Source organism: Mustelus asterias, chromosome 19 (genome assembly GCF_964213995.1).
Source record: "Mustelus asterias chromosome 19, sMusAst1.hap1.1, whole genome shotgun sequence".
Lineage (NCBI taxonomy): Eukaryota > Metazoa > Chordata > Chondrichthyes > Carcharhiniformes > Triakidae > Mustelus > Mustelus asterias.
This window is the reverse complement of record NC_135819.1, coordinates 12,874,072-12,894,054: the sequence shown is the minus strand read 5'-3', so window position 1 is coordinate 12,894,054 and position 19,983 is coordinate 12,874,072. Positions and strand designations below refer to the sequence as shown.

Here is a 19,983-nt window from a genome sequence, read left to right as displayed (position 1 = left end):
CCAATTACAGTCAACTACAGCAAATCAGAAACAAGCAATTTTTCAAATCCTTCACTTGTATACATATTCGCCAATTAAATCCTGGCATTTCGCCCTTTCTCATTCGATGAAAAACTGACTTCTGCTAATCCTTCATTTGCATAGAACATCCCCATACCTCGCCTTTGGTATCCGTTGTGGAAAAATCTGGTCTTGCTCACCCTCTGGTGAAGGCCGAAAAACAGAATGTTATGGGGCCTACACAGATGAAGATTAGCCTAAGATGATAGCAGGTTACTGCTGGATGCTGGAATCTGAAACCAGAAGAGAAAATGCTGGAAAATCTCAGCAGGTCTGGCAGCATCTGTAAGGAGAGAAAAGAGCTGACGTTTCGAGTCCAGACGACCCTTTGTCAAAGCTCTGACCGCTTTGACAAAGGGTCATCTGGACTCGAAACGTCAGCTCTTTTCTCTCCTTGCAGATGCTGCCAGACCTGCTGAGATTTTCCAGCATTTTCTCTTGCGGTTGAAGATTAGCCTGTTCATGCTGAAATAGCAGACACTGACTCCTTTTGAAGGTCTGTAAGCAGAGAAACATTTTCCACCGCTGTACACTTTATTTTGAACATTTTAGCTTCCGCACAGTTTAACTTCCAAACTATGAAACTTCAATCTGAACATTTTAACTTCCACGGAACAGGGATTGAAGAATTGACAGAGTGTCCCTAATGTACATGAGAAGTGACATGCCTGATTCCTTACCTTACTGTCCTGCATATCCTTGTTGGCTCCATTCTTCAGCAAGACCAGAGTGGCATCAATATTATTCACTGCTGCAGCCCAGTGCAAGGCTGATTTACCTAAACGGGCAGATTAAACAGCAGGGTTACTTACAATGGTGTGGCAAGCAAGGATATTAGCCAAGGTCAGTCCATTTGCCTAGTAGAAGGAACCAGCTTTGTGAGAAGACACGTGTGCACACCGGAAATGAGAGCAGGGTACTTGGGGCGACACAGTGGCACAGCGATTAGTACTGCTGACTCACAGTGCCAGGGACCCGGGTTCGATTCTGGCCTCGGGTGACTGTCCGTGTGGAGTTTGGTGTCAGGGGGATGAGCAGGGGTTGTGGGAATAGGGCCTGGGTGCAGGCTCGATGGGCCGAATGGCCTCCTTCCGCACTATAGGGATTCTACGATTCTCCCCGTGTCTGTGTGGGTTTCCTCCGGGTGCTCCGGTTTCCTCCCATAGTGCGAAAGACGTGCTGGTTAGGGTGCATTGGCCGTGCTAAATTCTCCCTCAGTGTACCCGAACAGGCGCCGGAGTGTGGCAACTAGGGGATTTTCACAGTAACTTCATTGCTGCGTTAATGTAAGCCAAGTTGTGACAATAATAAATAAATTAAATAAATAAATAATCGCTCCTGCAAAACAGCTCGAGGTTCCTTTAACTCCAATCGCTATTGATGTTAACAGGCGTTTGATCCAAGGGCCCTGGATTATAGTTTGAGGGGATGTCGACAACCCCAACCATCTCAAACATACCAATCTCATCCACAGCGTTGACATCAGCATGGCAGGCTATCAGTTCCTCGACCATTCCCTCGACGGCGAGGCGGGCAGCAAGAATCAGGGCAGTGGAGCCATCGACCATTCGCGCGTCCAGGTCTGTGGCTCGATTTCTGATGAGTATCTGACGGAGAGCGAACAACACAGAGTTCACCTTTGCTGCGACTGCTAAAACCCAAACTTTCCGATCAATGTGCTCAGCAGCGACCTTCACAAAAAGCACCTCTGGTCTTCGAGATACAATTGCACGCTTTTCACAAACTGGTTTCATTGCATCACCAAGATCTCTGGCGAGACAAGGGCCGGAATTTTACCGGCATGTCCGCCCGAGGTTTTACGATCCGAGGCCAGCGGAGAATGCCGTTCTCCAAGCCTCGCCCGCCTCTGGAATCGGGATGGGCGTGCTGGTAAAATTCCAGCCAAGGAGCCTGCAATTTAATCGAGGGATCGAGTTGCTGAGTGCATAGAATAATAGCGGACCTATTCGCATTAAGTTGATCTTTCTCTACAACTTAGCTATGACTGTAACACTACCTTCTGCACTCTCTCCTTTCCTTCTCTATGAACGGTATGTTTTGTCTGTATAGCACGCAAGAAACGATACTTCCCACTGTATACGAATACATAATAAATCAAATCAAATCAGAGGAATGAGTTACAGGTTGGAATCCAGTTCAGATGAACACACAGTAATCTCTCCAGATGGAAATTTAAGTTCAGACACACCAGTTGTGCAACTCCAAGAAACTCACAACATTATTTTAGTTGCAGTTGCTTTGGAAGATCAGTTTTTGAATCAGTACAATGGTTTTTATCAGCTTTATGCTCCTCCGATTAACACTTGTTTTTAGGGATTTTAACTAACATCATTCAATAATCTGGAAAATTCTGAAATGACTTGGTCCCAAACATTCCAGACCAGAGAGGCTAGAGTGGTATACAATATTGAATTATCAGGGGACAAATTACAGATGGGGATATCATTGAGGATTAGATTAATTTGCTGATTCTGACACTGCGGTACAGAGGCTGAATGGCCTACTCTATTTTTCCCATGATTAACACATAAATAATATCTGGGAGAGTGTTACGAGGAACTCTAATCGGAGTTTTTTTACTCTTTCGTGGGACCTGGGCGTCGCTGGCTGGGCCAGCATTTATTGCCCATCCCTAGTTGCCCGAGGGCAGTTGAGAGTCAACCACATTGCTGTGGCTCTGGAGTCACATGTAGACTAGACCTTATAAGGACGGCAGATTTCCTTCCCTAAAGGACGTTAGTGAACCAGATGTATTTTTCCGACAATCGACAATGGTTTCATGGTCATCAGTAGATTCTTAATTCCAGATATTTTTTCACTGAATTCAAATTCCACCATGTGCCGTGGCGGGATTCGAACCCGGGTCCCCAGAACATTAGCTGAGTTTCTGGATTAATAGTCTAGCGATAATACCAGTCGGCCACCGCCTCCCCCTCAAGCACAGCTTGAGAGACTTTCTTTGCTGTCTACCCATCATTCATATAGGGTGGCACGGTGGCACAATGGTTAGCACTGCTGCCTCACAGCGCCAGGGACCCGGGTTCGATTCCCGGCTTGGGTCACTGTCTGTGCGGAGTCTGCACTTTCTCCCCGTGTCTGCGTGGGTTACCTCCAGGTGCTCCGGTTTCCTCCCACAGTCCGAAAGACGTGCTGGTTAGGGTGCATTGGCCGTGCTAAATTCTCCCTCAGTGTAACCCGAACAGGCACCGGAGTGTGGCGACGAGGGGATTTTCACAGTAACTTTGTTGCAGTGTTAATGTAAACCTACTTGTGACTAATAAATAAACTTTACTTTTTTTGACTTCACTTTATTTGGACGAGCATCCACAATCCTGCTGTTCAGCCTCTGGTGTTGCGCTGCACTGTGCAGTTCGCTGTGGTTTAATGGATAGGCCCATTCCAGGACTCGAGTACAAGGCAGGTACACCACTGCAGCACCGCACTGAGGGAGTGCTGCACTGTCGGTGTTGCCATCTTTTAAACCCAGCCACGACCTGCTCCATCAGTAACAGATCCCGGGACGTTAATAAAGTTGGTGTTTCTAAAATTGTCTGTTGAAAAATAGGTAGTTTTTTTCCTGCAAGTACACAGAGAGCCTAGAGTGAAACATTTCTATCGAGAGGCCAGCGTCGCCAAGACAACAGGCTGTTTTTGCCCAACCAATTTAGACTAGGCATTTGAATAACAGCAGCCTATCAGATCTGAATTTGATGTTTTGGAAACCTGAGAACCCATCCTATTGTGGGGATGTTTGGTGTGTCATCAGGGTTTTAAGAGACAGCTCTCAGATCCAGAGAGACAGCCAGCAAATGTCTCTGCCACAACTAATAGTTCAAAGCCTCGTCTGAATAGGGGCGGCACGGTAGCACAGTGGTTAGCACTGCTGCTTCACAGCTCCAGGGTCCCGGGTTCGATTCCCGGCTTGGGTCACTGTCTGTGTGGAGTTTGCACATTCTCCTCGAGTCTGCGTGGGTTTCCTCCGGGTGCTCCGGTTTCCTCCCACAGTCCAAAGATGTGCGGGTTAGGTTGATTGGCCAGGTTAAAAATTGCCCCTTAGAGTCCTGGGATGCGTAGGTTAGAGGGATTAGCAGGTAAATATGTGGGGGTAGGGCCTGGGTGGGATTGTGGTCGGTGCAGACCCGATGGGCCGAATGGCCTCCTTCTGCACTGTAGGGTTTCTATGATTTCTATGAATAGGAAAGGTACCAAAAGAAGACAGAGAATCCAGATAGAAGAAAGAAGATTCTGGAAGGTAAAACCTGGTTGTATTTTGAGAGTGACTAAAAAAATTTGATTTTTTTTGGTTAATAAGTGGGAATTGTATTATCTAAACAGCATTCCATTAGAATAGTGTTTTATTTGGTTGGTTAATAGTTTAGTTAAGCTGTTCACTGTTAGATGAATAAAGTGCTTCTTGTTGATTTTACAGAGAGAGTCAGGTAGTTATTTTGATTTAGCCACTGAAAGTTGCTGAAGTGCAGATATTACCTCTTCTCACACGCACTTTAACAGATTATGAGGTGAGGTATTCCTCTTTGTGTGGTTAGGTGTTAATTCTCAAAGAGCGGATCAACCTCCCCTTTATAACACTATGAAGAAGAGTTGATAACTTCTCCTTAGCATCCTGGACAATATTTATGCCTCAATCACCATCAAGGAAGCAGATTATGTGGTGATTATCAGATTGTGGTTAGTGGAGGTTTGTTGTGTGCTAACTGGCTGTCGTCTTTCTTACACGACAGCAATGATTGTGCTTCAGGATGGTTGTCATTGGTTGTAAGTCACTTTTGGATGGTCAGTGGATGTAAAACACACTATATAAACTCAACATTTTCCTTCCTCCAAACACAATGCAGACCATCATTGCCACATAAACACTGACTGAGCTGCTAAGTACCCTTCCATAACTTTACCTGGAAGACTCCTTGGGCATCAGCAGCGACTGCAGCGTGGAGAGGAGTGCGTCCGGTGTTGTCCTGGGCATTGGCATCTGCACCCGCGTCGAGGAGTCTCTTGGCAGCGTCTGCCCGGGCGTAGCGGGCAGCCAGGTGGAGGGCAGTCTCTCCGGTTCGGTCCGTCTGTGCGCAGAGGTTGGCCCCTTGGTAGATGAGGTCGGAGATGATGTTGGCAGATGAGTCCTCCGGGTCATCTTCCTCAGTCAAGCCGGTGTCCAGTCCTCCGCCACAGTAAGAAGCCAGCATCAGTGGGGTGAAACCATCTAAGACAAACACAAGGATTGATTTTCACCCAAAGACCTTTCCCACCTTTGCGCTTTATTCTTGAAAGGATTTGCAACTCAATATGAAGCGGTACTTCTGTGACGCTCACACAGGAAACTCCAGACTCCATAGCATTACGGCACGGTGGCACAGTGGGTTAGCACTGCTGCGTCCCAGCGCCAGGGACCTGGGTTCGATTCCCGGCTTGGGTCACTGCCTGTGCGGAGTTTGCACATTCTCCCCCGTGTCTGCGTGGGTTTCCTCCGGGTGCTCCGGTTTCCTCCCACGCTCTAAACATGCGTGGGTTAGGTTGATTGGCCAGGCTAAATTGCCCCTTAGTGTCAGGAGGTTAGTAGGGTTAATAGGTAGGGTTATGAGGATAGGGGCTGGGTGGGATTGTGGTTGGTGCAGACTCGATGGGCTGAATGGCCTCCTTCTGCACTGTAGGGATTCTATGATCATTACACAGCACAGAAACAGGCCGACTGCTCCATGCTGATGTTTATGCTCCATGAGTCTCCTCCCACCCTATGGCCAGAATTTTATTGTCCCACCCACCACGGGAATCAGAGCGGACGAGGAGCGGAGAATGGGAAGGTCCGTTGACCTCAGGCGGGGTTTTACGGTTTCGGGAAGAGCGCGGCCGGAAAATCTCGCCCCATATCTAAATAGAGTCATCGACGTTTACAGCATGGAAACGGGCCCTTCGGCCCAACTTGTCCATGACGCCCTTTTTTTTAAAACCCCTAAGCTATCTTTATATTCCTTTCTCCCTCACAGACATAACTAGCATCACTTAAAGGTCCCTATGCTGTTTGCCTCGACCACTCCATGCAAGTCCCACATTCTAATCACTCCGAGTAAACAAGGGCCGTGGCGATATTAAGCTATGATGTGGAGATGCCGGCAATGGACTGGGGTAAACACAGTAAGAAGTTTAACAACACCAGGTTAAAGTCCAACAGGTTTATTTGGTAGCAAAAGTCACAAGCTTTCGGAGCCTTAAGCCCCTTCTTTAGGTGAGTCTTCACCTGAAGAAGGGGCTTAAGGCTCCAAAAGCTTGTGGCTTTTGCTACCAAATAAACCTGTTGGACTTTAACCTGGTGTTGTTGAACTTCTTACGATATTAAGCTACGTAGACCAGGATGTTAAGGGTTCCATCCCTGGGCCATACAGAGTTAGTTGATCTCACCCTGTCTTGTGGTATCACAACTAGCCTCAGTGCCCCCCTGGGCAGAGGGAATAGGAAAAATCGTCACGTGGATTACTCTCAATCGGCACGGTGGCACAGTGGTTAGCGCTGCTGCCTCACAGCGCCAGGGGCCCGTGTTCGATTCCCGGCTTGGGTCACCGTATGCGCGAAGTCTGCACATTCTCCCCGTGTCTGCATGGGTTTCCTCCGGGTGCTCTGGTTTCCTCCCACAGTCCGAAAGACGTGCTGGTTAGGGTGCATTGGCCGTGCTAAATTCTCCCTCAGCGTACCTGAACAGGCGCCGGAGTGTGGAGACTAGGGGATTTTCACAGTAACTTCATTGCAGTGTTAATGTAAGCCTACTCGTGACACTAATATATAAACTTTAAACTAATCACCACACTCAATGAGTCAAAGCCCTGTGATCCTCATGCTCTCAATGTTGTGCAGCTCACTGACCCTGATCAGCGGGCGGCACGGTGGCACGGTGGTTAGCACTGCTGCCTCAGAGCCAGGGACCCGGGTTCGATTCCCATCTTGGGTCACTGTCTTTGTGGAGTCTGCACGTTCCCCCCATGTCTGTGTGGGTTTCCTCCGGGTGCTCCAGTTTCCTCCCACAGTCCAAAGATGTGCGGGTTAGGTGGATTGGCCATGCTAAATTGCCCCTTAGGGTCAGGGGGATTAGCAAGGTAAATATGTGAGGTTACGGGGATAGAGGGATTGTGATCGGTGCAGATGGGCCAAATGGCCTCCTTTTGCACTGTAGGGATTCTATGATTCTATTCTATGATTCCATGCCAAACATGGAACCGTTGTGAGTTGCACATCGATCCTTCTGTATCAGATTCCATTTCTAGCCAAAGAGGCATGCAGAAAGCCATGGCATTGGCCGGTGTTACTATGTAACCATAGTTACATAGTAACACCGGCCATTGGGATGTGGATTAGAAACTTTGGGTCTGTTTGATTTACCACTACAGCCAACGCAACGTGGTGCTCGCTAACGGGAAAAAGCCTTTTCTCGACTATCTGACTGGACGAGTACCTGGACCTCGCACGTTCACATCCATGCAATCAGAATCAAACTCTCCCTGAGGTGGAGTCAGGGCCATGGAGGGCGGCATGCGAATGTCTGCTGCAGCGAGGTGATGTTGAGTCCATTGGCGACAGTCTACTGCATCTTCATTATCCGACAGAATGGTTGGCTCCTCCACCTGAGGGGGTATGTCAAAGAGAGTTCAGAGTGCAGGTTAATGGCAGTGTAGAGAAGGCTCATATCTGGACTAACACTGCAAGTAGCACTGACAGCCATCTTCAACCCCCATTGAGGGATATCACACTGCAGCTGGCACAGGACAGATCTCTTAGACTTAGAAGACTTATTCTGTCCAGAGAGGCTTGAGGCAGACAAAGCACAACTGTTTTCTGGAGCTTGTTTATCCTGAAGCCAGAGGCTATAGCGCGAGGACTGCACATCAAACATGGCTGACCAGGAAATTCTCCTGCTTCTATGGGCGGCACAGCGGCTAGCACTGCTGCCTCACAACGGCAGGTACCCGGGTTCGATTCCCGGTTTGGGCCACTGACTGTGTGGAGTTTGCACATTCTCCCCATGTCTGCGTGGGTTTCCTCCGAGTGCTCAGGTTTCCTCCCACACTCCAAAGATGTGCTGGTTAGGTACATTGGCCATGCTAAATGTACCCGAACAGGTGCCGGAGTGTGGCGACTTGGGGATTTTCACTGTAACTTCATTTCAGTGTTAATGTAAGCCTACTTGCGACTAATAAATAAACTTTAACTTTGGGTTTCCTCTGGGTGCTCCGGTTTCCTCTCTCAGTCCAAAGATATGCGGTTACATTGATTGGCCATGCTAATGTGACCCTAGTGTCAGGGGGATTAGCAGGGTATATGAGGGTTGTGGGAATAGGGCCTGGGTGGGATTGTGGTCGGTACAGACTCAATGGGCTGAATGGCCTCCTTCTGTACTGTAGGGATTCTATGGATTCTATTGCCTGCTGATGGCGTTGGAAGGATTTACAGTTTAACACAACCTATGTGGCTGCATTATGAGTGCACCTTCCGTGGCCATCAGGTCCTGGAGTGGGACTTGAACCCAGAACTTCTGGTTCAGAGGCAGGGATGCTACTCACTGCGCCACAAGACCTCCCATTGCCCTCAGGCCTGCCAAAAACCATTGAGACTAGGTGATAAGCAGGTTATCCCATTGTGACATCCTGATAAGAAGCTGTGAGTGTAGCTGGGACCTCCTCTCCCTCAGGGAGAATCAGAGGCAAAGTCAGCCCATTCTCTGATGTCTCTCAACAATGTTGCCTCTGGCCTTTGAGACAGCATCGGCAATGGAGCCCCAAAACTGGGAGGAGAGGGGAAAATAACGAAAGAAAAATGGGTTAAAAAATGAATAACGCACCAAGGTTCAAATACGTGGATGTAACAATCCTGAAAAACAGACACATGTGGAAATATTTTGCGGATTAAATCAGAGGTACAAAGAAAGGGATATCTCGGACAAGAGATTTCGAAATGATATCCAGTTAAATTACCTCGGTCAGGTAAAGAAGATCCCCAGGTACAATGTACCTTCTCCAGTGCCACCACTATGTTTGGGCTCTGACCAATAACTGGAAGTTGCACTGATGAAAAGCTAGAACCAGAGGGCACCACCTCAGGCTAAAGGGACGATCCAGGTGAGGAGGAATTTCTTCAGCCAGAGAGTGGTGAATCTCTGGAACACTTTGCCGCAGAAGGCTGTGGAGGCCAGGTCATTGAGTGTCTTTAAGACAGAGATAGATAGGTTCTTGATTAATAAGGGGATCAGGGGTTATGGGGAAAAGGCAGCAGAATGGGGATGAGAAAAATATCAGCCATGATTGAATGGTGGAGCAGACCCGATGGGCCGAGTGGCCTAATTCTGCTCCTATGTCTTATGGTCACAAAGGACTTGAGGTACAGCAGATGTAGGACCCTGTGTAAAGTTCCCTCTATCTTGGCCAACAGTCGCTCAACATCAACCTTGTAAGAGTGGTACTGACTGTACCATTTCCAATGCATCATCCAGATATCTCCTCTGAGCAAGATTCCCAAATTGATTCAATTAGTGTTGCATCGAATTGAGTCACCTTTCAGGTAGGATTATAACCAGCAAAGATAGGGAGAGCGACAGCAGAGAGGGGAAGAAATTTGGTCCCATCAGTATAAGCTGGAAAGCAGCCTAGCTCCTCAAGCTGAAGAGACAACGTTCAGACTCAACAAACTGGTCATGACACTCATTATCCTACCGATGGCACCTGCAGAACCCGCAAAGTCCAGCAGGAGGCGAGAAAATGGCTGTGATTCTTAATTCGCAAAGCGTAAGGGAACAGAGACAGTCCTCACCTTGAGCCGTTTCGCCTCGGGGCACTCCGTGTCCAACCACTGCTCTGTCTGGAGGTCCCGCTCACTGATCAGACCCTCCTCCACCATGGATTTGGAGATGTGCCTGGTGAGAAAGAGGAGGAGGTCAGCTAGGAAACTACCCGAGGAAAGCAGGTCCTCCAGCCTCAAGCCCCATGGAGACAGAAAAAAGAAACCTACTGCATTTGATGGTTAGCCATGATCATAATGAATGGCAGAGTAGGTTCAAAGGGCCGAATGGCCTACTCCTGCTTCTCCTTCTCCTGCTCAGTGGAAACCGTTGCCCAAATGAAGACTCCAAATCCATGCACATGGGTTAACAGCCAAGAAACAGGAAACCTGCCAGTGTTTTTTTATTCATTTGTGGGACATGGGCGTCGCTGGCTGGGTCGGCATTTATTGCCCATCCTTAGTTGCCCAAGGGTAGTAGAGAGTCAACCACATTGCTGTGGCTCTGGAGTCACATGTAGGCCAGACCGGGTAAGGACAGCAGATTGCCTTCCCCAAAGGACATTAGTGAACCAGATGGGTTTTTCCAACAATGGTTTCATGGTCATCAGTAGATTCTTAATTCCAGATTTTTTTCTAATTGAATTCAAATTCCACCATCTGCCGTGGCGGGATTCGTACCCGGGTCCCCCGGAACATTAGCTGAATTCCTGGATTAATAGCACTGAGGTATACTGGAATGCTCCAGAGGAGAACACATTTTTGCAAACCAGAGATGGGTGACCTCATTCAAATGCTACATACGAATTAGGAGCAGGAGGAGGCCACTCGGCCCCTCGAGCCTGCTCCGCCATTCAATAAGATCATGGCTGATCTGGTTGTAACCTCGGGTGGAATTCTCCCCAAATATTTCGAAGTGTTGTCCCCAGCAAGAACACTGGTGGGAGGGTCAGGACGATTCAGTTCACAATTCAGCCAGACGTAGAAAGGTTTTTTGGAGTCTGGGGAGATTCTCACTGAATTCTCCCACACTTGGAATTTTCTTTTGGAGTAGAAATCAGTTAGGAGTAAAAGCGCTGGCAAGGTGGTCTCCAGTCAACCCTACACTCATGCCACCAACACCCATTACTCGCTAGCTAAGATCCCCTGCCACTCCCTGGAAGCAGCCCGCACCCCCCCCCCCCCCCCCGCAAACTGGCACCAATGCTCCCTCCCCCCAAGTGAGCGACATCCAGCTCACTTTGGGCTGCCAATGGTCCCCCTCCCTTCAGGAGCCCCCCCCATGATCCCTCACAAGGACCCCCTTTAGGAGCCTCCAATGTTTCCTCTTCAGCACCCCCCTTGACACTGCCTACCCAGCAGTCTGGCACTACCCCCGGCTACCTGGCAGTGACAACCTGGTGCCAGAGGGCAATGCCAGGCCACTACCCAGCCATTACCCCCAACCACCCAGGGACTTCAACAGCCCCAGAGCATGTGATAATGTGGTTTTTGGGAGGAGCTAGGTCTGTAGCAGACAAAAACCGCTTTCAGTTCTGGCTGGGGTTTATTTCAAGACAGAGGTCTGCAAGCTGCTCTGAAACCTGGCACCAGATTGGCACTGCCAGCTAGCCAGGGGTAGTGCCAGGCTGCTGGGTAGGCAGTGCCAAGAGAGTGTGCTGAAAATGGGACAATAGGGGCTCCTAAAGGGAGTCCCTGGGGGGGAATCATGGGGTGGGGGCTCCTGAAGAGAGGGGGATCTTTGGCAACCCCATTAGCTGGGTGTCGCTCACTTGGGGGGAGGGAGTGTTGGTGCCAGTTAGTGGGGGTAATGGGAAGGCGATGGCCTAGTGGTATTATCACTTGACTATTAATCCAGAAACTCGAATCCCGCCACAACAGATGGCGCAATTTGAATTCAAGAAAATAATATCTGGACTTAAGAATCTACTGATGACCAAGAAACCATTGTCGATTGTCAGAAAAACCCATCTGCTTCACTAATGTCCTTTAGGGAAGGAAATCTGCCGTCCTTACCCGGTCTGGCCTACATGTGACTCCAGAGCCACAGCAATGTGGTTGACTCTCAACTGCCCTCGGGCAACTAGGGATGGGTAATAAATGCTGGCCAGCCAGTGACGCCCATGTCCCACGAATGAATAAAAAAAATCTCTCTCGCAACTTCAAGATTGTATACATGCCTTATTAAGTTGATCTTTCTCTGCACCCTAGCTATGACTGTGACACTACATTCTGCACCCTCTCCTTTCCTTCTCTATGTCTGGTATGCTTAGTCTGTATAGTGCTCAAGAAACAATACTTTTCACTGTTTACTACTACAATGTGACAATAATAAATCAAATCCAATTATAGCAAGTATATTATGGTTGCTAACCGTATTTAAAGTGGAATTTTAAGTCTGCAAGATAATGTTGCTTATTTGGAACTGAAACAGTGAGAAATTTCCTTTCATTCTTGAATATTGTTAATGGTTAAATTGCTTCCTTTGTTAGAGTTATATTTAAACTTGTGTTAGGAATTAAGATTGTTTCGATAAAAGATCCCTAATTTATCAATGGAATTACCCTGGAGAGAAGCATCGAGGTTATGTTGCAGCTGTATAAGGTGCTGGTGAGGCCACACCTGGAGTATTGTGTATAGTTTTGGTCTCCTTACTTGAGAAAGGATATACTGGCACTGGAGGGAGTGCAGAGGAGATTCACTAGGTTGATTCTGGAGTTGAGAGGGTTGGCTTATGAGGAGAGACTGAATAGACTGGGGCTACACTCATTAGAATTCAGAAGAATGAGAAGGAGTCTTATAGAAACCTATAAGATTATGAAGGGAATAGATAAGGAAGTTGTTTCCACTGGTGGGTGAAACTAGAACTCGGGGTCATGGCCTCAAAATAAAGGGGAACAGATTTAGGACTGAGTTGAGGAGGAACTTCTTCACACAAAGGGTTATGAATCTGTGGAATTCCCTGCCCAGAGAAGCAATTGAGGCTACCTCATTGAATGTTTTTAAGGCAAGGATAGGTAAATTTTTGAACAGTAAAGGAATTAAGGGTTATGGTTAGCGGGCAGGTAAGTGGAGCTGAGTCCACAAAAAGATCAGCCATGATCTTATTGAATGGTGGAGCAGGCTCGAGGGGGCCAGATGGCCTACTCCTGCTCCTAGTTCTCATGTTCTTATCTTATCCTTACATTTATGCCAGAATTGAAAAATTGTTGGCGTCTAGTTTGACATGGGATAAGAATAAAATGAGAACACCATGATCAATTGCAATAAAGTGTTTGAAATTTTAACTAGCTCTATGAATTACGGCCCATGTTCCTTACTTCATTCCCAGTGCATCCTGGCCTACAGGCTCACGTCGGTTCTTGTTGCTGCTATCCTTCTTAAGCGTGAAGCCCTCTGGGAACCACAGCAAGCTCTGCTCCCGCTTGCGCCTCGCCACCAGAACGCCGAGGATCAGAATGACGGTGAGAATCACCGCGGCGACGATCATTAGCGGCAGGAGGTTCATGGGGGTTGGCGGCGGCGACAGGTGCTCACCTGTGATGTTGGGGGGCAGCGGGGTGGGGAGAACATAAAAGAAGTTTGAGTGGATAGGGGTAAAGCAGAATATCATCACAACGAGAGACGGGGAAGCCAGTATCAAGGTGGGCGCTTAGCTCAAATGTCAGATGATGCCACAAAGCATTTACTGTAAGGGCACCGGTGATTCATAGTGGCCATTTGAATGCCATGGTTAAATTATAATACATAAACAGAACTCATGCCTTGACTTCCAACTGAAAGTAAATGAGAAAGAATAGTTCCATTTGTACTCGTAGTTTCAAGTTATTAGAGAGTGAGGCACTTACTATCGACATCCTTGATTGGATAGGGGAAGTGCAAGTTACCGACTGCAGACAGAGCGCCGATGTAAGCAGCTGCACTCTCCGCTGTGGGGAAACATTCTCCCACTCCTTGGAGGCACAGTCGGTTATCAATCTCCAGATTCACCTTTGACCTGCCGGGATAGAGCATAACCTCAGACCGTATCGCACACAAATACCTCTCAGAAAAAAGTTACGTAAGATTCGCAGACTCTGCGTCCTCGTACCTTCACTCTGACAGACTAATACTTTCTTCTTCAGCTGAAATTTACTTGTCTGCTTGTTCTTCAGTCTGCCGACCTCTCTCTCCCTCTAGAATGTCGGCCCGCCCCGCCCCAGTCTACCATCCCCCCGCCTCCCTTTAATCTACCGACCCCCCACTTCCTCTAGTCTGCCCCCCCTTCCCCTCTAGTCTGCCACACACCCCTACTCTGCTATCTCCCCCTCCCTCTAGCCTGCCCCCCCTTTCCCCTCTAGTCTGCCACCCCCCCCCACTCTGCCATCTCCCCCTCCCTCTAGTCTGCCCCCCCTTCCCCTCTAGTCTGCCACACACCCCTACTCTGCTATCTCCCCCTCCCTCTAGTCTGCCCCCCCTTTCCCCTCTAGTCTGCAACCCCCCCCACTCTGCCATCTCCCCCTCCCTCTAGTCTGCCCCCCCTCCCCCCCTAGTCTGCCCCCCCTCCCCCCCTAGTCTGCCACACCCCCCACTCTGCCGGCCCCACTCACTTCCTCTAGTCTGCCGACCCCCCCCTCCTACTAGTCTGCCTTCTCCCCCTCTCTCCGAATAGTCTGCCGCTTCCCCCCACCCCCCTCACTCGTCTGCTGACCCCCCCCCCCTCCCTCTAACCTGCTGACCCCACCTCTAATCTCTCTGTTGTCTGCCGGCCCCCCGCTCTCTCCCTCGAATCTGCCCCTTCTATATTGCACATCCCCTTTGAATATGCCCTGTCCCGTCCCTCAACTCCCCCATCCCTCTAGTCGGACTCCATTTCCGCCCCTTAGTCTGACCCCCTCTCTCCACCCCCATTTGGACCACCCCCTGCTCTCCCCTGGTTTCTCCGTGCCCTCTGAATTCTGTGTCTACCCACCTCTGTCAGAAAGCTTTGTTGGGGGGGCCTTTGAGCAGGATTGGTGGGTGAGGGTGCGTCAGGGAATCCAGGCACGGTTAATGAGATGCTGAAACTTCTTACCCTATAATTACTTGTCCAAGTTCCCGTGGCACCCTGCCCATGGTCACCGAGCGTTTCTTTAGTCGGTTGCTGTTGCCATAGTAGGGGTAGATCATGTACTGCCCATTGCTGTCCAGCTTGAAGCGTAGGGTGGCATGTAGAATGGAGCCCAGCTTCTGCAGGAAGTTGGTGCTGATTTTCATTAGCTCATCAGGCGGGAGCAGGACGATGACAATGAGGGTCCCTTCAGCCAGATGTTCGGGTACGTCAGGGGCACAGTCCAGACCGTCCCAGGCACACTCCTCATTGTTGCATCCTTGGTCGCAGTGCTTATCGGCGTAGTGGTCAGCGCAGTACTTCTCATATAGCGGGCTGGAGTAAATAAAACACAGAGATTACTGAGCAAATCCAGGCCGTTGCTTCCTCTGACATTGCATTGGGCAGCACGGTGGCACAGTGGGTTAGCACTGCTGCCTTACAGCGCCAGGGAGCCGGGTTCGATTCCCGGCTCGGGTCGCTGTCTGTGTGGAGTCTGAACGTTCTCCCCTGTGTCTGCGTGGGTTTCCTCCGGGTGCTCCGGTTTCCTCCCACAGTCCAAAGATGTGCGGGTTAGGTAGATTGGCCATGATAAATTGACCCTTAGTGTCCAAAGATGTGTAGGTTGGAGGGATGCATAGGATTGCAAGGTGGGGAGGCGGCTGGGTAAGAGTCGATGCAGGCTTGATGGGTCGAATAGCTTCCTTCTGTACTGCAGGGACTCTGTGATTCTATGTACCTGCCTTGTTTTGCATTATTATTGGTGTCTGAGTATCAGAAGTGCAAATCTTTGGTTCATGTTACTAAGGTAACAGACCCCTGAAGTAGGGTGGGGGAAAAAAAAGAGATAAATACCTCAGGAGGGTAACAAAAATATCCAGCTTGGGAACTGGGTAAAGAAGGAAACAGAGGTTACCCTAACCAGGGGGGGAAGACTTGAAGATCCGTGCTGGGGCATCACCATGTTATATAAATATTGTGTGTTCAAGAATGCAACAGGGCAATAGTTAACCACAAGAGTAGTTGCAGAGGGACAGATTCCTGCCCACGATATGGAGCACAGCCACATTCTGGACAAGTGCAACAAGCCAAAGTGAAAAGGAGAGGAAGACATTGGGTGGGATTGTATGTCCTCGTCCAGGCGAGACCGGAAATTCCCACCCGAGGACAAAGGACATTTCCGTTGTACGCGCCTCACCCGCCCCAATTCCATGGCAGGCGGGGCGGTAGAATTCAAGCAATAGGGTGGGAAATTCTGCCGACACCCCCCCTCCCCCGCCTGCCGTTTCGCTCTCCCTCTCGTCTGCCCTCCTCCACTCTCTCCCTTTGTTCTGCCGTTTTGCCCTCCCACTAGTCTGCTGTCCTCCCTCAAGTCTGTCCTTCTTCCGCCCCCCTCCAGTCTGCCCTCCCCCCTCTTCAAGTCTGCCTGTTAGAATGTAACCGGTGATAACATTGTATTGGATGTAATGTGGCCAATGGTAACAAGCTGTGAGAGTCAGCTGACCCAGTAAACCATGGAACCAATAACAGAATTATGTGATGGTCAGCTGACCAGCTGACTCACTACAAATAAGAACTTGTTGGGAATTGTGGGGAGCTTGTTAAGGCTCAGGGTGAGGCCCCAAATTTGGAGTAATGAAGTTTCTTTATTAAACCCTGTCTTTGATTAATAAGTTGGAGTAAGTTTTGTTATATTTTTATTATCTGCATTTGAAGAATTCCTTCTGGATAAACACTGCCGATCCCCCCTCTCTCCCTCTAATCTGCCGTTCCCCCCCCCCCCACTCTAGCCTGCCGTTCTCCCTCTAGTCTGCCCCTCCCCCTCTTCGAGACTGCCGACCCCACCCTCCCCCTAGTTTGCCGTCCCCCTCAAGACAGGTATTCAAGAGGTGGCTGGACATAGCACTTGAGGCGAATGGGATCAAAGGTTATGGGGAAAAAGTAGGATTAGGCTATTGAGTTGATCGTGATGAATGGTGGAGCAAGCTCGAAGGGCCGAATGGCCTCCTCCTGCTCCTATCTTCAATGTTTCTATGTACATAGAATCACAGGACCCCAACAGTGCAGAAGAAGGCTATTTGGCCCATCAAGCCTGCACCAACTCTTTCCCTAGCACCTCCCTCTGCAATGCATCCCTCCAACCTCCACATCTCTGGACACTAAGGGGCAATTTACCATGGCCAATCCACCTGCCTTAACCCCTATGCTAACCGGCTGATGAATCGTGAGTGGTTGTACAGATCTCCTCCGCCTTGACTTACTTGCAGGTCCTTTCTTGGGTCTGACAGTCAAAGTTGTCATAGAGACATTCGCGGCTGTTGCAGAACTCATCACAAATGTTGTTGTTGAAGAATCTCCAGCACTCCTGGACATTGCAGTCCCTCCAGGGGTCGTCGACCGACAGCGAGCAGTCACCTCTATCCCACTGGCACGCGTGCGTGTTACACTCCCGGTCGCAGTAACCGTCACCCGCTCGCCGGTGACACTCCTGGATGGAGCAGGCCACCTCCTTCACGGGAGTGGGGTAGCTCCTCAGTATCTCGCAGTGCCTGCCGCCAAACTCCTTCGGGCACAGACACTGGTAGAAGGGGGGCTGCCGGCTGGCCTTGCAGACGCCACCGTTGCGGCAGGGCCGGCTGCCGCAGGCGACGGCGGTGGTGTTGTTGGGGTAGGTCGGGAGGTGGCATGCCAGGCCGGCGAAACCCGGCGGGCAGGTACAGCGGGCTCCCAGAGGGGAATCGATGCACAGCTGGCCATTCTGGCAGCTCAGCTCGCGACAGGTCAGCATACTGCGTTCGCAATTCGGCCCGGTGTATCTCTGTAAGAGAACATAATCCTGTGTTAAACCTCTCACAAGCAAACTCACTTTACAGTTATTCAATGCAACACTCCATACAAGAGAAAGATTGTGTTACTGGACTCTGTCTATGCTACCCGCTGCCTTGGCAAAGCAGCCAGCATAATTAAGGACCCCACACACCCTGGACATTCTCTCTTCCACCTTCTTCCATCGGGAGAAAGATACAAAAGTCTGAGGTCACGTACTAACCGACTCAAGAACAGCTTCTTCCCTGCTGCTGTCAGACTTTTGAATGGACTTACCTTGCATTAAGTTGATCGTTCTTTACACCCTCGCTATAACTGTAACACTACATTCTGCACTCTCTCGTTTCCTTCTCTATGAATGGTATGCTTTGTCTGTATAGCGCGCAAGGAACAATACTTTACATTGTATACTAATACATGTGACAATAATAAATCAAATCAAAATCAAATCTAAGTAACACCACGTCCTATCCGCCCATGTCTCACTGATGTACACTGACTTCCTGTCCTTCTCTTCAAATCGCTCCTCTGCCTTGCCCCTTAGCTCTGTAACCTCTTCGAGCCTCACAACCCTCCCTCTGCACTCCTCCACCTCTGCTTTCTTGTTCACCTCAATTTTCATCGCTCTGTCATTGTGGCCCTGCCCTCAGCTGCCTGTGCCCCAAACGTGGCCATTCCCTCCCCTCCACCTCTTTCTCCTCCTTTAAGACACTCCATTAAACCCAGCTCTTTGACCGAGTCTTTGGTCACCTGCCCTAATATCCCCTTGCACAGCTTAGTACCTATGTTTGATAATACTCCTGAATGGGGTGGCACGGTGGCACACACAGTGGTTAGCGCTGCTGCCTCACAGCGACCCGGGTTTGATTCCCGGCTTGGGTCACTGTCTGTGAGAAGTCTGCTCGTTCTCCCAGTGTCTGCGTGGGTTTCCTCCGGGTGCTCTGGTTTCCTCCCACAGTTCAAAGATGTGCGGGTTAGGTGGATTGGCCATGCTAAATTGCCCCTTAGTGTCAGGGGGACGAGCTAGGGTAAATGTATGGGGTTATGGGGATAGGGCCTGGGTGAGAATGTGGTCGGTGCAGACTCGATGAACCAAATGGCCGCCTTCTGCACTGTAGGGATTCTATAATTCTATGAAACATTTTGGGACACTTGACTATATTAAACGTGCTATATAAATACAAGTTGGTTGTTGAGTTGAAATCTCACCCTGGTGTTTTGCGTCTTTGCCTTCAGTTGAAAGAAAAATCCAGAAGTAAGAAGCTGATTATAAGCAAAAGGGACCATATGGTGGTCTTCAAAAACCCAACGGGTTCGTTAGTGTCCTTTCGGACTCGTTCCGATCCACTCCCGCCTATAAGTAACTCCAGTCTTAGGCCAGTGCAGCTGACTCTTAACTGCCCTCTGAGGTTGCTTAGCAAGCCAGTCCGTTGTGTCAAATATGGGCAACTAGGACAATAAATGCTAGCCTTGAAAAAGGGTACACGAGACCAAAGAGTGCAGGGAGCGATTTATCTCATTGTAATCCCCAGCACCTGACTGGGTTCACAGAACTGGCTATCCTTCACCACCTTGGTCAAGTGGCAACTCTGCCTGGGTGAATCCAGACAAATGGTGACACCCACCATTGAGACACAAGAGACGTTCCCAATCTTGTCTTGGTCCAGCAACCAGAGCTATAGGTAGCAACCAGGAAGGAGCAGGAGCCCAATTATCCCCACCTCCCACGCAGAGGCGCGGAGACCAATTTTAATCCTACTCCCATTGAACTCAGTAAGAAGTCTCACAACACCAGATGGGCTACATCCTAGAGTTCTAAAGGAGATAGCTGAAGAAATAGTGGAGGCGTTAGTTATGATCTTTCAAAAGTCACTGGAGTCAGGGAAAGTCCCAGAGGATTGGAAAATCGCTGTTGTAACCCCACTGTTCAAGAAGGGAACAAGAAAAAAGATGGAAAATTATAGGCCAATTAGCCTAACCTCAGTTGTTGGCAAAATTCTAGAATCCATCGTTAAGGATGAGATTTCTAAATTCTTGGAAGTGCAGGGTCGGATTAGGACAAGTCAGCATGGATTTAGTAAGGGGAGGTCGTGCCTGACAAACCTGTTAGAGTTCTTTGAAGAGATAACAAATAGGTTAGACCAAGGAGAGCCAATGGATGTTATCTATCTTGACTTCCAAAAGGCCTTTGACAAGGTGCCTCACGGGAGACTGCTGAGTAAAATAAGGGCCCATGG

General features: G+C 49.3%; 1 protein-coding gene across 1 annotated transcript in view; it reads right to left on the bottom strand.

Moving 5' to 3' along the window:
* Positions 1-19,983, bottom strand: part of notch3 (notch receptor 3) — a 241,975-nt gene that overhangs the window by 7,629 nt on the left and 214,363 nt on the right. Inside the window, exons 25-33 of the mRNA XM_078235047.1 lie at positions 17,182-17,738; positions 14,906-15,256; positions 13,701-13,849; positions 13,173-13,389; positions 9,886-9,988; positions 7,538-7,706; positions 4,995-5,299; positions 1,520-1,667; positions 741-838 (exon numbers count right to left, since the gene is read on the bottom strand). Of these exons, the coding sequence (XP_078091173.1) occupies positions 741-838; positions 1,520-1,667; positions 4,995-5,299; positions 7,538-7,706; positions 9,886-9,988; positions 13,173-13,389; positions 13,701-13,849; positions 14,906-15,256; positions 17,182-17,738 (2,097 nt within the window). The remainder of the gene's footprint in view (positions 1-740; positions 839-1,519; positions 1,668-4,994; positions 5,300-7,537; positions 7,707-9,885; positions 9,989-13,172; positions 13,390-13,700; positions 13,850-14,905; positions 15,257-17,181; positions 17,739-19,983) is intronic.